Source organism: Colossoma macropomum, unplaced genomic scaffold, assembly GCF_904425465.1.
Source record: "Colossoma macropomum unplaced genomic scaffold, Colossoma_macropomum, whole genome shotgun sequence".
NCBI classification, from domain to species: Eukaryota; Metazoa; Chordata; class Actinopteri; order Characiformes; family Serrasalmidae; genus Colossoma; species Colossoma macropomum.
In genome coordinates, this window is record NW_023494791.1 from 22131607 (window position 1) to 22158122 (window position 26516).

Sequence of the window (26516 nt, forward strand, 5' to 3'; positions counted from 1 at the left end):
TTCTTGCTTTTTTAATTAGTTATATATCTTGGATGTGGCAAACCGTTCCAAAGAAATCCACTCTTTTTTCTTTTGAATTCTACTATTTCTTCATGTACAAGACGTCATGGGGTGAGTTTAACTACAGTTAGACATGCCAAAAATAGTCCACCATCATTAGAAATGCATTCATTAATATAGCATGTACTGATCCAGAGGTGGTCGAGCACACACTGTGATCGGATCTGTGAGTGTGTGTGAAAGCAATGTGGCCAGCTCGGCTACATTCTCAGTGTAATGTCGCATGCTCTTCTCTCGCCACTTACAAAATCGTGCTGTTTTTCTCATTAAAGAAGTTTTAGCAGTCTGCACATGTTTAGATGTAGACTCACAAACGTGAAAGCTGAACAGGAATTTGCTGCCTGTGTGGGATTTTAACCTAGCCATATTTTTCTTTCTACTGTGGCTGCTAAACAAAAAGTACTTAACTTGCTGTTTTCATCTTTCTCTATGGCATAAAATTCTCACTCTGCATTGTGATTGCAAAAGCAGTGTCCGTATAGGCTCCACCCACTCTGTTCCAGCCTGATTGATAAATGTATTGTAGCATGTCAAGAAATGGTTTGGTGTGTTACTACAATGGATATATTGTGGTAAATGAGATTCGATCAGTATCGGGATGCAGAAGCTAGATTTAAAAAGGGCAAGTGTAAAAGTGCTGCTTGATTGGATGATGAGTTGATCAGCACGATCGGATCGTGGTAATCGGATAGACAAGTGTAAACAGGGGCGAAATGTCGTCATATTGATGGGAAACATTAGCATGTTTCTGCGCACGAAGATGCTTTCGAAGACACTCTCATCCAGAGCGACTTAGAGTTTAAATAATGTTACAGAGGCGAGCGAATGTAGCATTAGGAGTCTAGCCCAAGGACTCATTGGTGTGCCTGCACGAGTGGGGAACTGAACCTAGTCTACCGTGTGGAAGGCAGCAATGTTATCCACTACCCAGAACCAACCGCAGAAGTGTCGTACCAGCAAAACACAAAGAAATGCAGTTTTTAATTTGAGAAAGTTAAGAACCCAAATATTTACTCATGTATTATTACTGTAATACAGAGGGCATTTTTAAAAATACCCTACAAAGTGAGGAATACCAACGTACGTGTGTGTGTTTCACACCTCTGCCTGCAGTGTTCTGACAGCTGGAGCGGCGCGGCGCATGCGCACTGCTCTCCCGCTGGCTCGGTGCTGAAGTTGGGCGGATGGCAGCGAGCGGCGCGCTGATGGAGATAAACCGGCGGCGCTCCCCTTCAACCTGTCACACTCCCAATATCGGCACAAAACACGCGTAAAGCCCCCCTTTTCTCGACGAAGGACGTCTAGAGCGAAAGGGTAAGGCCAAACATGTCCTTTAAAGCCTCCAAACGTGCTGTTAGCTCGCCAGCTAGCCACGCTAGCGTTAGCCGCTGGGTTCACGTCGCGGAGAAAATGAATTGGTTAGCGTTAGCTAAGGAGAAATTAAAGTAGAGGAGCGGCTTCTCGTTTGCACGAAACGGCTACATATTGCCTAGTGGTTTCTGTTATCATCTCGAAGCTGGTCGTGGCCGATGTGTCCGGGGTCATTTCGCGTTTTTCACCCTCCCTGCAGTGAGTTTAGTTCGGCTGCTGAAATCCTGAAATCTCTCACAGCTGCAAAGCAAAGCAGAGCAAACCGGAGCTCAGGCAGAGGAGAGCAGGGTTCACCGGGATTAGCTTTCCTCACGCACTGTTACTCATCCTCCTCCAACCACTCCCGTTGTTTAGTCCAAAGACTGCAGTCTCAGGTCTTTTAGTAACATGTGGAAAGTGTTCACTCTTCTGCTAGTCGACCATTTTCCCACGCTTCTGAATGTATGTACGCCCACTGGGCTTCTCCTGCTCTCCTGTACATTCACCATCTGCTTACTATAATCCCGTTTATTTAAGAACTGATAGATGATAAGGGTGATATAAATAGGCCCAGCTTGCTACAAATATGACTGAATGACTGTTTGCCAAATATTTAACCAATAGTATGTCATGAATTTGTAGCTTCGTTAGTTTTTTTTTTTTTTTATAATGCTGCATGTTAGGCCTAAACTCAACAACTGAATGTACAGTTGGGCAGATTTCCCAGATTTCCTAAGGCAAACCAGTGTTTCACTTATCTTATGTGATGATTAATATAACTAGCTTTCACATCTGTTATGAAGACACATTTCCTTTTTTCCGTCCCGAGATCATTCTTGTCAGGTTTGAAAGAAAATGGTACAAAGCTGAAGTGAAACAAGTGGCTTCCCAGGGAAAAAAGGGTCATACGCCAAGATTTCAGTCAAGTCTTTTGCCCTTCTGTTAAAATAAAATAGAAATCGAAGTTGAAAATGTCTGAAACAAGCAATTCTGAGTTCACATTGACTGATTAGTGGTCTCTTATTGATTTGTACTTGATGTAGCATGTTAATTAACTTGTATGTATGCTTCTTGGTTAGTCAATAATATTAACAGTTTGTTTTTTCTCTGTCAAACTGCTTTTTAGATGTTTTATCCTGGTTCGCCTTGCCCTTGATTCCAAGAGAAGCATTTGCCTGTGATCACCAGGTGTAGCAAACCTACCTCTACCTACTAGACCTTCTCCTCAAGCATCCTCAGTCAGGGATGGTAAGAGAAGAGAAGAGCGGCCATCATTTAAATTCCACCATCCTCCCTAGCTCAGCCTTTGACATTATCACCATGAGGTTTCTGCCTGATCTGTGGATAGACAGCTGCTAATTTGCATGGTAAGTATATATTTTAAACTCAAAGCTCTTTTAAAAACATCCACACTATGTAATATTATTAAATGAAGTCATCTGTAAGTCAGTTTTTGTTTTCTGCGCTTATGATTCCATGCTGTGGATGAAACTTCATACTGTTGACTAATTGCTTACAGTATGCTGTTGACACTAACCATACTGAAGAAGTTCTTTAATGGTTTCTGGTGAGTGTGTTGATATGCAGAGCTCTTTACAAGTAAAAAAAAATACACACAGTGGAAATAACATAATCATGGAATGCATATTTGCTTGCTAGACAACTTTTTCAGCAATTTCTGACTTCGGACCCACAGATTACAGCATGGGCATTAGGGCTGAACGATTCAGAGAAAATATCTAGTTGCGATTTTTTTGACTAATATTGCGACTGCATTTTAAATTGTGATTTTTTGTATAAATTAAGGTTCTGGCCTGTGCCAAGAATACTAGAATATCTGCTTTTTTCTGGCTTGAGGCATGAACCCTGAATGTAGTCTCTCATGTAATGGCACTTTATTAATCCATTTTTTTTTTACTTTGATTTTTATTTTTAATGAAACTTCTCTTTTAAAATCTGTTATTTTAATAATGTTTTTATCATGTTTCTAATTTCTGTTCTCCTATAATTTGTTAATTTTTAAATTATAATATGAATTATCTTTGTATTTTATCATTTATAAAGCACTTTGAATGACCACAGTATATGAAAGCCGCTATATAAATAAACTTGCCTTGCCTTGCCTAGTATGCCAGACTACCACTAAGTTGTGGTTGTGATGTCACAACACACTGAGGTTTAATTGCCTCTGATTGATCCAACTTATATACAGGCAGTTCACAAGCACTGTGTTATTATGTTAAATTACCTCAATTAAAACATAAGACAATGTTTTTGATAATGTAGGCTACAGTTTTGCAATACAATTGCAGCTCTTGCGATTTGAAAATTGCACTCACTTAAATTTAAATCACTTAAATATTTAAACTTTCAGACCTAATAGACATGCTGTTTTAGAGATGTAAGAAGTTTCTTTCATGGAAAGGAGTAACTTTCACTGCTCCCATTTTTTTCTGATAAAACTAATCCATCTAATCCAGTCCCATGTTTGCTTTGATATCCTATGAAGTAGGCCTAATAATTTGACTTGCCAAAAGCAAAGGTAACAGTGCATTATCACTAGTGGTCTTCAACACATGTGAATGTAGGTTTTCCATATGTAGCACAGCTGTGTAGCTGATTAATTCAGTTTTGCTGGTCGAACATTTTTAATGTATCCTATTGTGTTTTATTTTAACACCACCACAGTCGCTTCACAGCCCCTAGTTTGAGAGCCGCTGCTTTAGCATTGTGAAGTATTTAGGTTTCTTGGTGCCCTCATGTGTTCATCTAACTGAACATGTTTTCTTGCAGTAAGTTTAATATGGCTTTCTAGATCTAGTTCTGTGATGCGATTTCGTGCTATTCCAAAATCACAATTTATCTGATGATTTCCGTTACTTAAAATTTTAATAGGTTAATTAGTGAACCTTCTGCAGTTTGAGGGCTAACCACCGTAACCTGAATCAGTATGCTTAAATTTGGAGATTCAGATCACCATTTCCTTAATCAAAGCATCAGATGTAAAAAAAATGGCTTCTAGTGGTTTATTAGCTAAAAGACTGTTTTGCATGTTTTTTTTGTCAGTTCCATTAATGCTGTAATATACTCTAATATGCTCTGCAGCCCAATCACTATGCAGTAATTACAGTGCAGTGAAACTACATAATAACATTATTACTGTTTTTTTAATGTAACCCTCGAAATAATGTTTTTTACTTAAACTTCAAAACCAGTTTTCTGATTAAAAATCATAGTATCCATTGTTATCATCTGTCCCTTAATTTCACTTTATATTAATAACGTTACTAATGCATTTCAGAGATTTCTCTTTTTTTTTCACTGAAAGAAAACATTTTTCGAATTTGAAGGTCAAAGACTGCCAAAAACATAGTATATCCAAAATTCATGTTTTAAAAAGTATATTAAGAAGTCAGGTCATGTTCACCTTCTTAATAAAAGAAAGACTGTGCTGAAGTGTGTTGAGAAACAAAAAGTTCTGCTTCTGCAGCCAGTCCGCTATGAGAAACGTGAAGCATGTCATGCCAAAGCAACTTCAGAGGCTTAAAAGTAAATACATACTCATCATCCTGATTGGGGCTGTAAGGTAATCTGAAAAGTGCAGTTTAGGTCTGCAGGAACAATTCACACTTTAAATAGTACTTTTATCTGCATTTATATGAAGGTTTCAAATTGCCTCTTAGACCACAGAAAAAGTGGCAGTATTTCAAAACCTGTTAGCTGATTCTATTTTCTTCTGACAATGGCTGCATGCCTATAGTTTAAAGAGACACTCTGGCTAAAATAAAAAAAGGAGCCATCACTGCGTTTTTTGTAAACAAGGCTACTTGCATTTTACAGTGGTGGTTGGGCAGGGATCTTCAGAGCAAGATTTCAGGAAAACACCCTTCTGATGATGTATCTTGAAGGTGCAGGGAACATTGTCTTCAGTAGTCACTAACCACTTTTTGCAGAGTTATTTCTTTTCTGGGAAAACTGTAACAAACAGCATCTTTGCATCCTTAGCAGAAACTCTTATTCAGAGGGCTAAGAAATAGGGATGTACCGATATGGGAATTTGGGGCTGATGCTTCTGTCCAATATTTTTCATGTACACATCTGCTGACACCAGCACAGATACATAAACGTGTAAAATATCTAGAACCATATCCACCTGGATTAGCGTTACAGAGAAATGCAACCTTTATTTGTATTATGTTACTAAGGAAGCAAAATGAATATAATACAGACTTTTTAGCCCGGTGTCACCTAAACATTCTGTTCCTCCAAAATGCAATTAATATGCTATCAAATATCAGTTAGAAATATATGAGAAACTTAAACATTGGACAGGAAGCCAAATCCCAGTCACCTTGAATAAGAGTGTTACTTATCCAGTACGCTAGACAATTGCTCTGGCTTTAGCATTCGTGTCCTCATATTTCCTACATCCAGGTATACTGCACGCTACAGGCGTTGTTAAGTTGAATTGTCTTTGAAATGAAAAGGCTGTCTTGTTTGATGACTGAGTGAAGCGTTATACTAATAATGGCATGGCTGCACTATAACTCAGTGCAGAGCACTTATGAACGAAAACAAGAAACTGATATAAAACTGTGAATTCTGTTGAACTGCTTGGCCACAAAATACATAAGACCTAACTCTAGCTTTAAGCCAGAATGCGTCTTTATTATGTTCCATAGTAATAACACATTAATATACAGTGCTGTGCAAAACTGAGTGACCACCTTTCAGTCTTTTCATCTCCAGTGTAAGTAGCTATGAAGTTATTCACTGGTGAGGAGATAATTCTAAGGATATTATATGTAAGATAATTAAAAAAAAAGAGAATGTATTGTTTGAGCTTTTTTGTTGAATATATGTTTTCTGCCTTTTTCTGATACTGAAAAATAATGAATAACGTGTAATTAATAGTTGTTTTAACTAGGGATGGATACTGACATTGGTATCGGTCTGATGCCGTGCTCAGATTTTCGTACTTAACCGATACCAACATCTGATACCAGCTGATACCATGTGACGTAAGCCGAGTGTACACAGCTGCACTAATGAACAAACGACTCGAGCTGTCCATGAAGGATGGTCGGCATTTAAACACAAGGTCACTAGTCACTTTAAACATTCTGCCTTGGTATATTCGTGCCAAGAATACACTGTGTGATTTCAGCCTGTTTTTAAACACACACACAGTCACAATCACTTCTCCAATATGGGTGGAGGCACATAGGCTAGCAAAACGAGTTTGCTAGCCTATGTCACTTTGTTTGACTGAATAGAATTGTGAGGTATGCGTGTTAATATACAGAGACTATACATGCTACAGAGACTGTCGTTGAAAGAAGAGAGACGAGGATCAAAAATATAAAACATACTTTACTACAGAAGTGCTTTTCTGACATCAAGCTAATGCACTTCATTTAAAATCAGCTAGATTGAATTATTTAATTTTAAGGTACATTGCACTCATTTACACTAACATCTACTTAATTCTAACCGTGTTTGGTATGGTAATCGGTGTCAATGCATCCTTAGTTTTAACTGAAAATTAAATAAATGAAGGCTGTTTACTGACCTTTGCACAGTACGGTGTATGGATATATACAATTGGAACTTTATTTGTTGGAATAATCTGATCAAAACTAGAAAAGAATTGATGAAATATGCTTTTGATAAATCATTCTGTAGGAGAATATCATTTCATTAGGCTCTTGTAAATGTTGGTGTGGATCTTGTCCATTTCCCGTGCCTTGTTTGCATATATTGTGAAATACAGCGTTTTAAAGCGAAATTCTTCTTAACCAGGGCACTGCAATAATGTCCTTAAATCTGCATATATATATTTTTTTGTGGATGGTGGACCGACCCTCGACGAATCGACCCTCATTGATGAGTTTTCTGTGAAGTGCCAAGACTGTCACAAAACTTCCACTCAATTTACGCAGTGAGCTTATGTTAATGCAAGCAGATATGTGCGTACATGACAGACCGCGTTGCTGTGAGGATGAGTCATTCTACTTGTTTACTTGTTAGTATACATTCAAAGTATGCTTGTACAGTAGGTCATCACAGAGGCATTCGTTAAATTGTTTGGCCATGACAATTTAATATACATAACAAAAAATTTAATCTTTTTTTGAAAATTTTGTTTTGCAAGATATAGAACCCCTGTATCCAAATCAGAATCTGAACTGACAATGGAAAGGTACAATTGTGCAGTCATGTGGACGTCCGTACCTGAGTTCTACCACACGTACACACTGTCAGACATGCACGTAGGCATCCACATATTTGCATTTGTTACACTTTGTGTCTAAAAGTCAAACAGTATCCTGCTACCGTTCCCCATGTGCCTGGAAAACACAATTATTTACATAATGATATAATCAGCAACGCATTTGCATACTATTCCTCATATTTCATAGGTTTGCTGTGGTAAATGATCACATAGCCTAAATGTTTAATATTTTGTTGGTTGACAGAGTTTCCACCTCTCTTTCTCTCTGTAGCTCAGACCAGGTGTTCCCCAAGCTTCCTAACAGCAGGAAATGATCATGAGTGTTGATGCTAGTGTGATATCCACCCTCTGCTGAAACACTGAAACAGTTGTTCATTGATAAGAATAGATCTGAGATGGGCTTTTCTGGTTTATGTTTGATGCAAGGTGTGACATGAGATGTCTAACAGCAGAAGGGTGCGTCCAGTGTGCAGCCAGCCGTGGCTGTACTGTGCATCACTTGATTCCCTGGAATGTGTATGGTAATGTGCACAAGAGCACAATAGGCTTCCACTGGGACAGTTGGGGGAACAGGGTGAGAGGCGGGACAAGTCCTGCAACACAAACATACAGTAACAGACAGTAATAAGGAACAGTATTTTTGATACTTTGAACAATAATCAGATAAACTCACTAAAGCTAATAAACTTACAGAATAAGACACGACAGAAATATAACATAAAACTAGTAATGCTGCAGCTTTTTTTAAACATATTTTATGGCTTTACTGGAAATTATGAACATGCATCATCTAGAAGATGAAGATTATTCAAATTCTTTGTTTCATCAAGCATGTAGTTGGTATTTTATTATTTCGAAATATGTTAGTAATTTCATTGCTTGTTATGTATTGTGTTGATGGGAATGTGTTATATGAATTAGGCACACAGGAAAGCTCAAAATAGCATTTGCAAAAACAAAAAAAGCATGTAATTGGTTTCAACATCACTCCAAAAGTGTTTTCTTGTCATCTCGTGGTTGCTGTGTTAAACTTTGCTCGCTGTTTCCGGGACATTTTCAAGATACATCATACATATCATGATATTTTAACACATAGACAACTTAAAAACAGCTGTCAAAGATGTATTAAACATTTCACTGCACTAAATCCAGTTAAACAGGACTAATTATACTCAATTCAGTAAGCTGTATTGGCATGACCGTGTTCAGTTACAGTTTTGCCAAAAAGAGAGAAAGACACCGTTGGTCAGTGTTCTTTAAATATGGACGATGTCTACAATATGCTCTGAATAAAGGCTATCATTACCTCAAGAGACCGGTTCTTCCTTCCAATATGTCTCTCTAATGTTCACGTTCTCAGTAACAGCCTGGACTAACATTAACTCTGTTCATGACATGAACTCTAAATAAGATTGTAAGTGACGACACAGCAGCAGATGAGCGATTACTGAAAGAAGCATGACTCAGGCAGGTGAGGCTTCCATAAGCGTGTTTTACACTGTTTGTGTATTTGTAACATATCGGTGAAACCAATAGGTCATAGGTATCAGTATCCACATGGCTGATACCAGTACTGTGTTTAAGTGCCAGTATTGGTGCCAATGCTGATATAGGTATCTGTGCAATCCTAATGATAATGATGTAATATCATCCTATTGCCCACCTCTAATGTAAAAACAGCTTTAGTTTGCACCACTGCTTCTCCTAATGCTGAGCTGTTTCCCATAGCTGAGCTGTTTCCCACAGGCTACCAGATGTACAACAGACATAAGTTTATCTTAAAATTTCCTTTAAAAACTGCAGTTGTAATGAACAAATAAATAAAGTTGTGGGGAATGATAATTACATTTGTATTGATGTTTGCCATATCACTTTTTTGAAGTTTAAAAATATGAGATTAATGAATAAATAATGCATTGGGACTTCTAAGAACTATATTGTAGGTGCTGTTGAGAGCAAATGAGTGAACTTTATGCACTTTTAATCACAGAGCCAGCAGCAGCCTAGAGGTATAGTAGTCAGTATTTGGGCACATATGCATGTGTGAGAGAGTCTGTGACTGTAGATTTATCAGTCAACATTAAAGAGTTCACTGCCACTGTAAATGCTGTAAAAGAGTAGGACTCTTGTTAATTAGCCTTTACCCACTGTGGTGTGCTGGTAGTCGGTATAGTAACTAATGTTAGCCAGTTAAAAGCAAGGAAACAATTGTATGTTTTGTTTTAATATTAAAAAAAATGTTTTAGCTATAATGAAGTTAGCTTGCTGGTTGTCATCATCAGAAAAAGAATAATTGTATTAATTGTATTAAGAAATACAATGCAATATATTAAACATTTCACACACTATTCTACACTAAATCCAATTAAACAGGGCTAATTATGCTCCCTTTGTAATTGAATGTACAATTAGAAAGTGTTGCTCACTTGATGTGCTCAGAAAAGCATGTTGTGACATAATTTATCATAGTAATGGTAATCATATTGCCCGCTCGTACCACAGGAGTTGGGTAGGAACTAAGGTAGAGGCACATTAGTCTAGCCTTGGCATAGACTAGAAAAGCACCATAAACATTCTCATCTGGAACTACCTGTGCTTTATTGACGCTTTCCTAAATACACTGAGAGCTTCTGTTTTGCATATTTCCTGCTCTAGTTTGTGAGTGAAACACATATGAACAAAGGAGGTCATGACTGTTTTGCATTAATATCCATGTTTTCCACTACCTGGCAACTCCTAACTGGTGTCGGCCATGTTTTGCATAACTTGTTTATGTGCTACCAAAAGTCTTTGTATACTCCGGTGTTGACTTTACTGAACGCTAACTGCTTCTCTTGGATTACCATGAAGAATATTTATAGTGTAGAAGGTAGCATGATGAATTTACAGGTAAGACAAAATTTTACCCTACTGTCCTTTTATGAATTTATTTACAGTTGTATGGAAAGGTTTAAACAGCCCTGGTCAATAGCATCTTTCGTTGTTTTTCTAAGCGAAGCTAAGTTAACATATCCTCGATAGGGTACTTAAATCTGGCATTCTCCTGCAAAATTTAGTTCACAGTTGATCACTTTTCATTTATTTTTATTTGCTGCGTTTAACATATAACAAAAAAATTTAAATTTACTATAACTGTTCCACAGGCAACATGTAATGTTTTTCCCCCCCCCCAATATATTTCAACAAATAAACTAATTTTATACTAAAAATGTGCAGAAGTTTGTTCTCTGTAGAGGATGCGTTAACGTATTTTATCAAATCAACAAAACAAATTTTGAGCAGTGGCATCCAAATTTATGCATACTACTGTATGAAGAAAATCAGTGTAAGATGCTTTATTGATAAAATTTGTGCTGAGGACTGTAGTTTTTACTAGAGAGATGGTTTGTCATCCCTGACTATGCATAAAACTGTCTTATTTTGATCTAAAAGTCATCATTGCACTTGCCCATTTACTAAAAGTGATGGCCTTTAGCACATATTTGCAATTGCATGTTCATATGGAGACTCTCACTTATTATTTGTAATAAATAAATGAATTCCTACTCCAAAGGCAATGACAGTCCAGGCAAAGTAATTTAAAATCTTTTTTTTGTTTCATATCTTTAAGATCTTCCCACAGTCTGTTATAGATGCATAATGTTTTTTTCATATGCTTTTAAGAACTAAGCAAGAATTAGAAAGTTGGAAGGTTTTTAGACACCTTCTACAATTAAACAATCAAATAACAGAGTCACAGCAGACTAGCAGCCAAATTGGATGTATTGTTGAATTTAATTAAATGACATTAGTAATATTTTTATTACGACAAGTTAGATTACTGGAATTAGAACTGAGTGATCCATGTTGCTAAATGAAAAACATCCTAACCTTACTGATGTGATCAGTGAGTTAATATGATGCCTCCCCAAAGCATTCGCCTTGGTGTCTTTAATAAGTCTGTATCTGTATATATATTTGTGTATAGGTCATGGAAGCTGTGGCTGATGTGAAGAGGCACAAACCTTCCTTCTCTCTTCCTAGTTTCTAGTGTAATGTGCAGAATCTTGTATTTCATAGTTATTACACATAAAAACCTACATGCTTGCATATTCACAATCAGACATAATATACTCATGCAGATACATACTTGCAAAAATATATAGAGTTTAATTTTAAATTTACTTTGTTTTTGTATATTGTGCATTATGTCTTACCTGTTTTTACTATTATTGTACTATTACCATCTCTAGGATGCATTTACATTTGTAGTTTGGTTCTCTTTCTCCAGACCAAAGCAAAAAAAGTTACAGAAAAACACCAAGTGCAACAGAGTTTGTTTGAAAGCGGAACGAAACCAATCTCCTCATGGGATCTCGGTCTGCTCAGTTGGTGTGCTCCTTGGTTTGATGACAAATTTCTCCCTTCTTCTAATGAACTGCACTAAAGGAGCTTTTGCATCTGCCTTGTTTGGTGCAAATTTGCAAACTTTTTCTTTATTTCGTTCCATTTTGATAGATGAGATCCACTCGTACTCGAGTCCGCACCACCGAACTGAATCACGGTCTGCCAAAAATCGGTCTGCCTCCAAACTGTGGCTTAGTTTGCTGCTGGGAACACATTTTTATTATGGTCTGCACTAAGTAAGGGACACCATAGCGTGCTTTTCTCAGTGCACATAATCTGTCTGATCTGACTTTCTTGGAGCACCGAACTGCTACAGTTAATGTCAAATGAGCAATAGCAAAACCTTTGATTTGATTACATGAAGTGCAGAAAATATTTTTGATAGATTGGGCCAGACATCTGCAAACTGATTGGTTGAATTCAAAATGACGCATAATTCAGCCAATTGTAAAGAAGTAGACATTAAGTAAAGTTAATTATTACTCCACTTGTGATACGTGTAGACTTTAATATCTTTATTTTCATGCGACATAAAGAATGAATGTATGAATAAGAATAAATGTATGACAATACATTTTATCAAGAATTTAAATGAAGGATAGATCTGGATTTTACATTATGATAGTCTAGTGAAAGTTTAAAAAAATAAAGGTTTTCAGTGGAGGCAAGTGGAATGCTTGTATCCTTGTCAAATTTCTGACCAAGCAAAGAATTCAAACAATGCTCACCTGTATAATTTAGTGCACATCGACTATTGCAGTACCTGAACCAAATGAAAAAGACAAAATGTCACAAAAACCTAAACTTGCCAAATGTGAATATTAAATAGGTGAACTCCAACAATACTGGACCGTATTTCGTTGCTCTTTGGATTTGGATTGGCCTCCCATTCCCTCTATAAACACAAAACACGCCCACAAAATTGACAGTGCCCAGCGTCAAGCTAATTTAGAGTTTGCCAGCATTTACCAGCATTGTCATGACTTCGCTTTCTGATGATGAGGTAGGCTGTTTAGTACAGATATTACTTTTCTTTGTTATTTAGATATAGATGATTAAGGTATGGCATTATGCTTACGTTGCTTGAGAGGAGATCAGAGGACTTGATATGTTGGATATGTCAATAAAGCACATTGAGTGTGGTCCTTTTTATAGCCATTTTACAGTGAATACCATGGGTCTGCCAGCTTGTGTCAGGATGGTTTGCTTGCTTTTAGGAACTTGGCAAAAAGATAGAAGCATCAAGAGAGGGTTACAATAATGTTCTCCCCCCAGCAAAGCTTTAATTTACTGTACTTGGTAAATTATAATGACATAACATTACATTTAATTTATTCAAAGACATTTTAGTCTAATTATGCTGTCCAAGTACACTCTAAAAACTTCCTTGTATTGCAACCGCACTTTGTATTGCAGCGTCTTCTTTTGTCTGGGTGGACTGTAAAGGTACGAGCTTACAAACATTTGACATTCAGTTCATACCAATTTGCTGCTTGGGAGTACTCAAGAGTGTCCTGTTCTTTGTAACGTTGTGCTACAGCATTTACAGTGGAACAGAAAGTGCTAATAAGACGCGAACGTCAGCCTCGTCTTGTTAGCTTTGTCACCTGCATGGGAGTTTGATGCAGTTGGCTAGTATTACATGCATCTCTGTGAAGGTGGTTCATCTAAAGCATTACTTTACCCTGCTTCCTGAGTGCTAAAGTTTTATCTACTTGATTCTTTATGTAAAGACAGCCATTCATACAGCTTGACTCTATATGTATTGTGTTCACTTAGCTGTCCAGGAGGAATGTTGCTACATTCTGTGTCCAACTATTTGGAAATAATCCCATCTTTAAAAAACACTTCCAGTGTTTATTATTGTTTTAGCATGTTTCTTTTCATTACGTTTTTTGGCATCACAGCATGTTTTTTTCTCCCCATGGTACTACAGTGCAGGTTGCTAACCAGATTCTGCCAGGCTTTCTTAACCGAACAGACAGAGGTGGGGGCGGAGTAATGTGGTATTGGAGAGTGTCTTGTAAAATGACTGGCAGGAGGTCAGTGTAAACACAGACAAGCCCTCCACTCCGTCCTACAGCTCAACAAACAGGGTTTGTCAAGCATGTAGTACGCTTGTGCCGATGCCATTTTTAAAATGTTTTTTTTTTCTTTATCCTGTTCTACATATTTCCCAGGTTATATGTACTAATAATAAAATAAATAAATTGACTAATGCACCTTTTAGTGCCTAACCCAATACCAGTGCTGCACATTAACACTCCTGTATAGTGGGTGGAGTATTCTGCATACACAACATCTGTTGCATTTTCATATATTATTTGTCATGCCTCTGTCAGACAAATGAACAAATAAATATGCCATTTATGTACAGGTTAATTGATAGAAGACCTTTTCATGAATTGTGGTTAAGATTAACAACTAAAGTACATATCACTTGCTAAATGTTCAAGGTTTAGGAATGAAACGTCCTGTTTTTTTGTAAAGTCCCACACCAGGTGTTTAAAGGCTGTATGATTCAGCAGAGCCAGACTTCACATAGAGCTGATAAACCTGCAGACATCCTCAAATTTGTGCTCAGAAACGTACTTGTATATGCAGGTGAACTGTAACCCTAAGTGGGTTAGTGGATATTTTTTTTTTTTAATGTTATGATATTGACGTCATTCACAAATTATTGTTACTGCGCGGATGTTCCATTTGCATGGCTGTCTCGCTGCTTTCCTGGACATAGTTATTTGCCTGTGCAAGCTTATCAATACTGTTATTACCCATTAGGCAAAGCACACCTGTAATTTAAAAAAAACATCCTAATTAGACTCTGCCTACCTTTGTGTTTGCTAAGCCTCAGTTCAACTAGGTTTTAGTAGTCAATCAAACTGTGTATCCAGTCTGCATACCCTATTTATAATCAGGAGCTGTAAATGTATACAGTATCATTTCATTTGATGCATGTCTTCCAGTAGAAAAGCAAATGATTTTTGACCGCTGTGACGATTAAACCTGTATATTGTTGTATGAAGAGTGTTTAAAATTGAACAAATGAGAGTACGGGATGAAGACTAATTGTCCATCTTTAGATGATGATGATGATGATGATGATGATGATTATTATTATTATTATTATTATTATTATTATTTATATATTTTCTGTGTTGCTACAGCTGGGATAGGCTCCAGCTACCCCGTGACCTAGAAGGATAAGCAGTTTAGATTGTGTGTGTGTGTGTGTGTGTGTATGTGTGTGTGTGTGTATTGCTACAGCCAGTACTTAAAGAGCCCATATCCTACATTTTTCTTGTGTTTTATATTTTCCCTGTTGTTCACTTATAACATTTGTTTTGGTTCATGTACCAGAAACAGCCATAATTAATTTTTTTTACTTGACCATTTTCCAACCTCTCTTAATCCTTTAGAATTAAAAGGCTGTTTTTGTTACTGTGCCTTTAAGACTGATGCATGTCAAAAATCTCTGTTCTGGGTGGCTGTCTTGTATTGTGCCTCATTTAAAAAATGGTTCTTTGTGAAACACTCCTTTCATAGGCTGAATAAGTAAAATGAGTTCAAAACCTATTCAAAACGGGCTGTTTTTGCAGCTTAGTTTCCATACATGAACTCTGTGGACTGGAAAGGAACTGTACATTTTAAATTTGAACAGTGTTCACATTCTACATCTGATAGAGGCTCTTTAAAACTAAAATGAATCTCAGCTATTCATCACTTATGTCTAACTCTAGATTCACCTGGTTTTGTTTAGCCTCAGAGTGTGAGTGGAGTTGAAATGAGGAAACGGCAGCAGGCGCATATTGAAGGACCTCCGCAGGCCCCTGGTCATCCAAGGCCGAACACCTGCTGTCTCTGCTGGTGCGGTTGCTGCAAATGCCTCTGGTAGGTCATGTCCTCTTCTGTATGTGTGAAAAAGGCAGAACTGTAAATTGCATATAAGCTTTTGGTAACATTTATATTAGTATCTTTTTGTGGTTGGATCTAATAGGTTTTAGTGTTTTAGGCATAATGTACGTAAATACTGCAAACAGTGTGAGCTTAATGCTGATAAGATGCTAATTAGATAATTGTAAATTAAAAGCTGCACAGTGACATCAGCATTTCAGTTGGTGAGCTAACACTTTTGAAAACTCAAGATTGTCTTTTTAAGGCTGTGCTCTGTGTGAAAATGATTTTATGCAGTACATGTTTAACCATCTAGACCCCACAGTGGCCCCTGCCCGGCACTCTACATTTCACTATAACGCCCACGAACGGTCGTAACTACAGTGACCTTTATTGTGTTTTTAAATCAAAATATGGTTTTTTTTTTGTGGACAAAAAACTGTTATACACATTTATAGATCCCTTTTTACAGTGAACGTCCCAAAGATACATTGTCCGTATACAGAGACAGATGAGACTTACTAGAATTTTGCTTACCGTGATAGAAGCGATGATGCAGAAGTTCAAGATGTAAATCTTTTCAAATCTTTGTTTAGCTGTGTGTTTTCGTAGTCAGTTTAGCTACTTTACAAAATGTACAGCCAAGTTCAGATTTCATTGCTAACTTAGGGCGATTTCACACATAAAGTCCGGGCCAAGGTCCGTTTTTGTTACATTTGATCCAGGTAGTTTTGGTTTCACATTTCAATTTAGCGAGCGCAATAAAAAGCTTTGCATGACACGCCTACATCCTGTCATCATCACCTACGTGGGCTGCGTCTCCCTATAATTAACATTTATTGGTTTGTAGAGGGATGTGCGTGAGACATCAGCGTGTTTTCAGTTCACTGGGTAGCCTTTTCTGTGTGAATGGAGAATAATGAATATCCTTCCCCCTCATACTCTCAGAAACGGCATTTTTTCATGTTTTTACGCGTTTTTTTCAAGTTGACTTTTGACTTTTTTGTCGGACCAAATTACAGTTTAATATATCATCTCCTCCTCTCCTCATGTGCTACTGCAGCTCATTTTTACATCTCTCCTGGTTCTTTTTCTTCTTCTGCTGTTTATTAGGTAACAATAGCCTGCCTTAACTTCCTGTAATTGGTCTGAAAGTTTGAAACATCTAAAAAACCACAGTTCAGTTAGGTCTGGGGCACTTTTCACACCACTATTTTGGTTCGGACCAAACTGAAAAATCTGAAGGTTCAGACCAAACAGGATAACTGTAAAAGCATCCTTAGTGGTCCAAGTTCAAGATTTATCACAAAAGAAATAACTGCTGGGTGAACATAAAACTATTTCAGCATTAGTGATTTAAAAAGTTATTTTATTGTTTTATACTAATGTATGTAGATAAACACCAGTTCATATTTTATAGAAATCAGCCAGCCTGCTGTCTCTGTTTGACTCCGTATTTCAGCTCTGTTGTACAACAAGAATGACTGAGGACACCCTCAGCTTCTTCACCTGATTGTCGTTCAAAAATCAAAACTACAGCCAAACAAATGAATATGTATTATTTCTGTTTTTCGTTGTTTAAATTTGCCATTTTAATAGTTAACTTATTTTGCTTCAGTCTTTCAGAGAAAAGGAATGTATTGCAGAATCATAGGGAGTTTGGCTGCATTCAGCCTTTAGCTAATGTTACTGAGGTTTGAGGTATGATTTTTCTATAGCCTAATATCACATTCATCATGACGAAATGATCTTGAACATCATTGTTGTAGTTAATTCCATGTCCCTATTCATTATTTCTAAGAATTGTTGTTTTTGTTGATGTGTATTCAATATTACAGTGACATGAACTATAGGGAAAAGCTCTAATCACGCTCAGTCCTGGGCTGTTTTGATTTCTGTCTCTTGGTTTCATGTACATATTAAAGAGGTGGCACTCACATTACAGATTAAATCAACTCCTAGTTGCCATTTTACTGCTGGTTTTATGATTTTTTTTTTTTGTTAAACAGTGATAAATAAGCCTTTACCTTTAAAAACTGTCAGGTTTTCACAAGAGTGTTCTGATGGGTTAAAATCTAGAAAACAGAAATGGTAAGATGTAGGTTCATATTCATAAAGCTTCCCAGAGTATGTGAGCTTGTCTAGGATCAGATTCCCCTCTTATTTTCTATTGCCTTATTAACAGGAACAGATCCTACATCAGCACTCCTACTTGAGAAGCTTCATGAATATGGACCCTGATTGGTTCTGGACACTGACAGGCAATATTTACAATTACCTTATTAACATGAACAGATCCTAGATCAGCACACCTACTCGAGAAGCTTATAATAACTGGCCCTGATTGGTTCTGGACACTTACAGGCAATATGCTTACTCCCCTAACCTGAAGTAATTTCCAGGAAAACTAAAAGTGAAGATCCAATGTACAGTCAAAGCAAAGTATACTATATAAGCCTTGCTCTTTGAACATGGGGGTAAGGCTGGGCACACACCGGCTCAAAATACCAGTGTTTTAAACTGCATTTGCACTATTAAGACCTAATCTGAGCATTTGGAAAAGAAAAGCCTTCTTGCTTTAGTGAACCATATGCTTACAGTGGACATAGCAAGACAAACACTTATTTAAAAACAGTTATTTTTTACTTGTAGAGCAGCTAGCATGTTTGATGATTTACTGGTACTTGAACTGAATTTAAACAATTTGTTCTTACTTGAGATTTTCTCATGTCCTATATCTGAAGTTACTAAGAATTTAGAAACTTAGTTATTTCCTGGCTCTTCACCCAAAGGTCTTTTTCATGCAATGAATGTATTTTTGTAAGAGACATTTTATGTGCACTTTCATTTGGAAACTGATAAAAGACACTCATTTGCATTGTTCCGAAACTGAAGCACATTTTCCGTCTTTGCTACACACAAGAACTTCTGTCTTGCTCATTAACGTGGTAAAGCAAACAGCACAGGGCCGAGTACAAATCCTTACAGAATCCTGTTTACACCTTGTAAACCTGGGATGTTGCCACATGCAGCAACCCACTGGATTCTGTCCAAGCAAAAATTTATCACCCTCATTTCATGGCCAGACGCTTTGCGCTCCACCTGTCCACCTGGATTGAGACATACTCCATGAACTGCATCTTTTGGCATAGCCAAAGCACTGTAGATAAATGCAGTTCTCGATCAAAGCCTTGAATATAGAAAGGATAAACAACTAAACCTAATTATTTTGACAAAGAGGTCTCGTCCTTGAATTTGTTACTTATTGTTATTTACTTATGTAAATAAATAAGTTACATTAGCTTATCCCTCGTAAGTGTAAGCTGCTAAGAGCCCTTCTGCACTTTGATCAAAGCAAGATTGGAGAGGGCACAGTGGAACTGTAGAGCCTGTGGAGGCACTATTAATAACACTCGAATGAACACAAATGTTACAAGAAAGAAAGAAAACATTGAGAAGGAGGGACAGACCTATGTTTGTAAAGTCTGGTTTCCACGATCGTTGACCATTACACTCTGGATATATCTACTCTGTAACCCGCTATTTCCATCCACACATCACATGCAAGACAGCTGTGTGGAACACTTTATATATTTAGAGTCCTCATGGCATGTGTAGACCCTGTGGCTAGTAAGCTCATTTATACTTGCACAATAGAGACTTTGAGAATGGAATGGATGTTCACTCGTATATGGGCCCAGAATAAAGTCACGGCTATGGAAAAGTCATGAATGGCTTTGACAATTATCAGATCAGTTTTAGAGTGAGCAAATTTGTTTAGTTTGGTTTGTGATTTTTACTAACATAATTCAGGCTACATATTTGTGATTTTAGAGTTTCTTCCTTTTTTGGAGGACTGTAGAGCTATAATGTAGCGGTTAAAAAATAGTTAGTTTGGAATTGCCTCACAGGAAGAACCTCTTTAAGCTACTTAAAGGCGCAGCATTGCTTCTTTCGTTCTTGTGGCCGTTAGCAAAATTTCCAGAGTCGGGTTTCTTTTCCACAGTTTCTTTTGACAGTGAAATAAATCCTTTCAAATGGCTGCTCGTAGAAGTGTCTGAACGATTTCAGGGGTAAATATTACAGTATTTTTCCTGTTAAAATTATGTTAGTGGAAGAAAGTCTGATTACCTATGGGTAAGGCATCACCGGTTCTGTATGCCGGTTTTGGTGAACTTGCTCATGTTTCAGATGCCAGATAGGCTTTTTATGCTTATGAGCTAAATAATCATAAAGATGTGATGAGGCTGAATTTGCCTGCCTGTTCTTGATTAGTAAAATATGATGCATCCTGATCTTCTTTTTTCATAGTTTCATGTTGTTCAGTCTTTACTGCAGGAATTTAGTGTCTCATAAAAATGTTTCATTTACTTGGAGTTATTAATTATCTCATGATTGTTTAAATCTGTTTCTTACTGGGATATGATAGACTGGTGTGCTCCTCATAACTCACTGCTTGTGCTCCCCCCTCCCCATTCCCTCATCTCCTCTAGGAATGAAGAGAGAAGGGAGCGTCCAGAGCGGCAAACATGTACAAAAATGGACAGCATAGAAGTGACAGAGGAACAGTGAGTAATCAGTAACTTCACTATAACTGTTCCAGCTCTTCCACAGAAAGTTATGTTTATCAGCTTTATCATTCCTCTTATAGACTTTCAGCTACAGCTGTTTTTCATCAAAATAGTTTTGTAGAAACTCTAGCAACATCTGGAAGTTCATGATTATCATAAACAAAGTTTAAATCAGTAAACTGTTTCTTCAATAACCAAACATTTTTTCTTACTTTATTTGTATATTTATCCAGGCTTTTCCAAAATCATTTTAAAGCCACATTAATCGTTGAAGCTAAATTGCTCTTGTTCTCCTTTTGCTTCTCTTATGGGTTGAAGGCATCCCACACTGGATGAAGTTGTAGCCTGGGCACGAAGCTTTGAGCTAATGATGCGCTCCTCAGACGGCAGGGACGTTTTCAGGGAGTTCTTGCGGTCGGAGTACAGTGAAGAGAACCTGATGTTCTGGATAGCCTGCGAGGAGCTAAAGAAGGAGACCAACCCCTCAGCTATAGATGAAAAAGCTAGAATCATTTATGAGGATTATGTATCTATCCTGTCACCGAAAGAGGTAAGATGTTAAAACGTCAACCTAAAATTCATTTTATTTTGTCATTGCGTCTTGCTTCAAACTTCTGATGATGGACATATCTGTAAAGAATGAAATGACCATGTGTATAGAGAGCAGATTTTAGAGGGAATATAATAAAATTACATTACTTTTCGTTATTGGTATGTGGAAAATGCAGCAAACCTTCTTTACGTTGTTCAAACACTGCTTGAGTTTTAAAAAGTGCTGAATTTATCACAGGTGAATGTAATCCAACTTGAAAAGCAATCCACACAGCTGCATGGTATTTCACAAGTATGTCACTGCATTTTTCATATGACCCCATAGTCCTATGTCATTACATTTCTGCGAAATGCAGGACCTGCGCTACACTAAAATGTAATCAATGTCCAAGTAGGGCTATAACAATCACACTGCAACACCACTGTGGTAGTGTCCCTGCTGTGTTCTTAAGCATGTGACCGGCATAACCATAATTTTTTTTTTCCCCACACAAAAGTACAGCTGATTAAAGTTCGTTATAGTAACTGCGTTGCTTCTGCACTACACCACTAGTGCTGGCAAAGCACTCCTGCAAAGAGACCTTTTTTATATCGGCTGTGCATTACAAGCACTGTTACAGTGGTCATGCACGCACAAAACCCAGTTTAATGCCTGGTTCATGCCTTCTGCATTGAGTACCACAGTGATAATGAGGGAAGTGGCACACAGTTGCCACTCTCAAAGCTTTGAGTCTACTTTTTGCTGCTTGTCATGAGCTACATGCCACTAGAAATGTGCAAAATACCGCTGCTTTGAGTTTGTTACTCATGATAGCTGTAAAACCGAAAGAACTGCTCAGACGTTTTTGTTGACATGCCTCGTCACTTCCTTTAAAGAACAAACTTGCTTTAGTCCAATTTATGCTGCTTGTTAGGTTTTACATTCAGTGACACAGGCATTAGGCACAACATTGTAGCAGAAGGCTGACCAAAGTTAGTCAGCTTAATCCACTCTTCCACCTCCAGAGTGTGTAAGTGGTACAGAGTGGGAACTGTGTGGTTAGATTTTGCTGTTATGTTTTCTTTTACTCCAAGATTGCTTTGATGCAGCCATCATACGATGCATACGATACCTCTGTAGTTTCAAGATCGCTCTGTCATACGAGACCTGTTTCATGTTAACTGTCTCTATGCGTCATAAGTGACATAGCAGTGTGTCTGCTACAGCTTGCACAGGCTGGCCATTCGTACAGTGTCTACTCTGCGGAATATTACAGCGAACCTGTAGTATAAATTCTCACTGCTTGGAACTTCTGCAGACGTTGGATACATTAAATCTTGTGATCCATTTAGCTGCACAAATGGTAAAGTAGATTTTGGTTAAAAGACAGTTTTCTCACTTGTGATTGGACGATTGTCTCAAGCCTAAGTACCTACCTGAAAACGTGTGAGCGTGACATGAAGAATATTTTTTTAAATTATTATTAAATAACAGCCATTAGGTTATATAATTCACAAATTGAAGTGTTAAGTTCTTGTCCAGACATTCAAGATATATAAGATAAATATATCACATTAAGACTTAAGAATACGGAGCGGACGTGGAGCAGGAAATAAAAACAACTGTGTTTTTTTCCTCCTGTATGAGCTGGGAATGAGCAAGGAGCGGGAAATAGAAAACCCAGAGTAGAGCGGAAAGCGGAGCAATTACAGAACGCTTCGAGAGAGGAGCGGAAATTTCTGCCACTCCACTCGCCTACTCCGATCCACACACAGTCATTTACTAAACTCAGGACCGTGATTTTAAAAGCCATTATATGCCACTACTGGGAAAGAAGCTATAACAGCCTCTGAATGTTGCCTCGGAGCGCACTGTCCGGTTGGAACTACTGCAAGATCTACCACTGGTCCATAAGATGCTGGAAAGGACACTGGAGTCCATGGTCCCTGCTGCTGAGACCAGTACTTTTCATTAACAATCAAATAAGTAGTAACATATAATTTGTGATCATTCAAGTCTTAAATTTATCAGGCCTCTGTATAATCCTCTGATCCCTCAGTTACTGACTGTGTCTTTGTGCTAAATAAATATTAAACATGTACAGCTAAACAGCTCCTTGAATGTTGAAGAAGTGCATTACATTCATAATGCCTAAGCGTTTCTTCTAGTTTCAAAGAGTCATTAGTAATTTGACGGAAGTCTTAAATGTTACTTTAAAAATAATTCTTATTTGCTCATGGTGACTGGCTTGGAGAGTTGAGGTGGGCAATATGATGATATTTTATCATCATTGTGATAAATTATGTCACAGTACGCTTTTCTGAGCATTTTGTGGATATTGTCAGTATTAAAAAACACGAACTACGTTTCATTACAAAGTTAGTATTAGACTTGTTTAATTGGGTTTAGTGCAGTACAGTTTGTAAAACACTGAATAAAAGTCACTGTAGTTACAGGTATTATTATTATACTATTTTTTATATGTGGACTACAGATTCTGTTTTGTCTGTTACAACTTATTAAATCTTAGAAAAAATAAATATTGTAATGCATATCGTGTATCGCGAAAATGTCTTGAGCTATTATGCTGTAATATTTTTGCCCCATTGCTCAACTCGAATGGAGAGTCTGATATTGTCGAGACAGAAGCTGGCACATAGAAAGCAGTTGTCACCTGGCACATGGCTTTGTTTTGGTAATATTATGATTTGAGCCAAGAGTTTATGGCCTACTAGTGTTTGTTTCTAGATATTATTTAACTTTCATCCTGTGAAGCTCACTGCACAGCACCTGTTGCTAATCTAGTGTAATGTGCCAGTCTAATGTTCCGTACAGTGTTATTGTATTCGTGAGGTTATTAGGCTATTAGGTCAAAAAGCAGGAGTTAGTTTTAATTAGAAGGTACATCTGGTTAAACAGCTTCCACTCAGCTATTCTAACACACAAATATGTGAGTGAGGAAGCACTCAGCTTCCTCACATTGGATGTTGTTGTTCATTTGGTCATTTCCCTTTTTGTAAATGCTGGATTTTTCTACTCTTTCATACTTTTCATCTCTTTCTTACAACTTAATATCTTCAGTTCAGCTCTAGGAAACGGGAAGGCTTTGCAAAATTGTACCTGGAGAGAATTCTTAGACAATCTCAGGCAACCTTTAGCTAAATGGGTATGACATAGTGTTAGCTTTAATCATAAAGTGCATCTAGTAAATAGTAAGCATCTAGTAAGCTGTAGTCCCATTTTTATGCATGGTCCCCTCATCAGTTCAGGGAACGAAGTGTAACTAGATCAATCAACATAACATCTAAAAATAAATTGTCATGCAGAAATCATATTGCTGATTGCTTATTTTTCCTTGAGTCTTCAGTGAGGTTCAGTTAAGGTGATTGACCTGGCTGAGGAGGACTTATCTTCTAGACAAGGTCTTTAATGAAACATTGCAAAGAATTACAGCCCCACCCTCCAGATGATCAGGATAGTATAGGAGGCATCCTCAGCGACACCTTTCCACCATTTCTTAGTCTAATAATTCTGACTAATTTACTGCCACTGTTCTCACTGCATGTTTGTTCTGAAAAGTTCTGTAGAAGTTTTCCTTTGTTTGCCAGGGTAAGGGACTTTTAGAGACGACTGTGATTGGCTAAGAGGCGTCATTTATAATTTTGATTCATCTGACTGTTTACAAAATTTGGCCATGCTCTGCCTTCCTTTATTATTTTTGAGTCTGTTCTCCCACATAGTTTAATCAAAACCTTTTTCAAGAGTGCAGTCAAAACAACACCACCCTCCAGATGTTCAGGATAGCATGTGCATGGATTCTCATTAACACCTCTTGACCATTTCTTAGACTAATACTTCTGACCAATTTACTGCCACCACCATTCTCACTACAGGTTTGTTCTGAGGAGTTTAGTCAGTTTTTCCTTCATTTGACAGAGGAAGTAGCACTTAGAGATGATTGATTGGCTGAGAGGTGTGTCAATCATTATTTTGCACACAGTCAGTTGTTAAAAAAAACAGTCTGTGCTTTAACTTTGTTTGTGTTTGATTTTAAATAAAATTAACCAAAACACAGAGCCAGATCCAATTACTTACAGACTGCACTATGTAACAGTGTTCTTGAATGAAGAGTTAATGTATAGATTAAAGTTAGAGATTAAATAGATAAAAACTCTCAAGGGAAACTCACTCTGGTCCTCATGCTGATTTTTGTATTGTCTCTTGCAGGTCAGTTTGGATGCCCGGGTGAGGGAAGGTATCAACCAGAGCCTGGCAGAGCCTAGCAATCTGATGTACGAGGAGGCGCAGCTGCAGATTTACACCCTCATGCACAGAGACTCCTTCCCCCGATTCCTCAACTCGTCAGTTTACAGGGACCTCCTGGAAAGAAAGAGAGCCTGCTTAGACACCTAAAGGTTCCAGCCAAAAAAAAAAAAAACACTTGAGACAAAAAGCCCTAAGGTGCCGCTATTGAGAGGTGTGATGTTTCCTTTTCATAGAGCGAGTAGTTAAGCAATTCTGATCGTCCAGTAGTGACCCTGAAGTTCACTTCCTGTTTAAGTGCCAATATAAGCTGCTCAGGCAACTGTGACAAAGAGAAAACCGTAAGGAAAACCGTCCAGAGCCCTACTTTCCTGTTCTTTACTTCTGTTTTTCTCATTCACTCCTTCTGTCTCTGCTTTCTCTCTCTCTCTCTCTTGTTCACTCTTTCTCTGTCTCTCACTCTCTCTGATGGCACCTGTCCTTTTCTCACACTTCTATGCCTCATGTGTTTGAGGACAGCTGAATAATGACGTTTTTTTATGATTGGATAAGAGTTTCCGTTACGTGAGATAACATCTGACTTTGCATGAAACAAGGTTATGGAATTTATTCTAGCTTGACATTTAAACCCTGGCAGGACTACAATGGCTTTTGAGTAAGATATGTATTTTTATGCTGTCGTAGCAAGAGAGCCTTTAAAGCTCTTGTAAGCTAAGGGAAATTTAGGTTTGCCAAATGTTCTCCTTCTGTCCTTTGAACTATTAGGCTGTCATCTGTCCACTCTTGTCCGTCTTGATGACTCTTTCACTGGGAAATGTAAGGGCTAGTATTGTGGTTGGGCAGCTGCTAAATGAATCACGAACATTTACTTTCCTCTGCAAAAATCATAATGCCTCGATATTGAATAAGGGCACAGAAGCTGCTGATGCTGACCAACAACCACAGTTAATTGTGCGAGTCCTCCTAGGCCCTCCCAGTCCACTCCTCGCTGAGAGAAGCACAGGGTACTGTATGTCATTGGTTGTAAGCATTGCTGGATTAAGAGTTTTGCTTAAAAAAATAAATCAACAACATCTCAGAGGTACTTGAGAGAACTAGAACTGTCATTTACATTGAAATGCCTTTTTTCTTAAATTAAGTCTTAAACAAAGGTTGTGAACACTGCCTTGTTTTTAAAGGCAACACTGTATTTGAAATAACGAAATAGTGTCTTTTTTCAGGCACT

General features: G+C 37.6%; 1 protein-coding gene and 1 long non-coding RNA gene across 3 annotated transcripts; one reads left to right on the plus strand and one right to left on the minus strand.

Annotated features, from left to right (window-relative positions):
• Positions 1-1231: 1231 nt before the first annotated feature.
• On the plus strand, positions 1232-26516 carry rgs17 (regulator of G protein signaling 17). Of its 2 annotated transcripts, XM_036574425.1 has the most exons (6): positions 1232-1374; positions 2537-2777; positions 15792-15922; positions 20419-20493; positions 20815-21046; positions 25256-26516. In XM_036574425.1, the coding sequence occupies exons 2-6, from the start codon at positions 2775-2777 to the stop codon at positions 25439-25441; spliced, it is 627 nt and encodes a 208-aa protein (XP_036430318.1). In that variant the 5' UTR covers positions 1232-1374; positions 2537-2774; the 3' UTR covers positions 25442-26516. The 2 variants fall into 2 exon arrangements, with proteins under 2 accessions (XP_036430318.1, XP_036430317.1); XM_036574424.1 differs by lacking the exons at positions 1232-1374; positions 2537-2777 and adding an exon at positions 10338-10534.
• On the minus strand, positions 7273-25331 carry LOC118810572. The gene is made up of 3 exons (XR_005007432.1): positions 25218-25331; positions 15778-15939; positions 7273-8238 (listed from the first exon to the last, which is right to left on the minus strand). It is a non-coding gene; the product is annotated as an uncharacterized LOC118810572 (long non-coding RNA).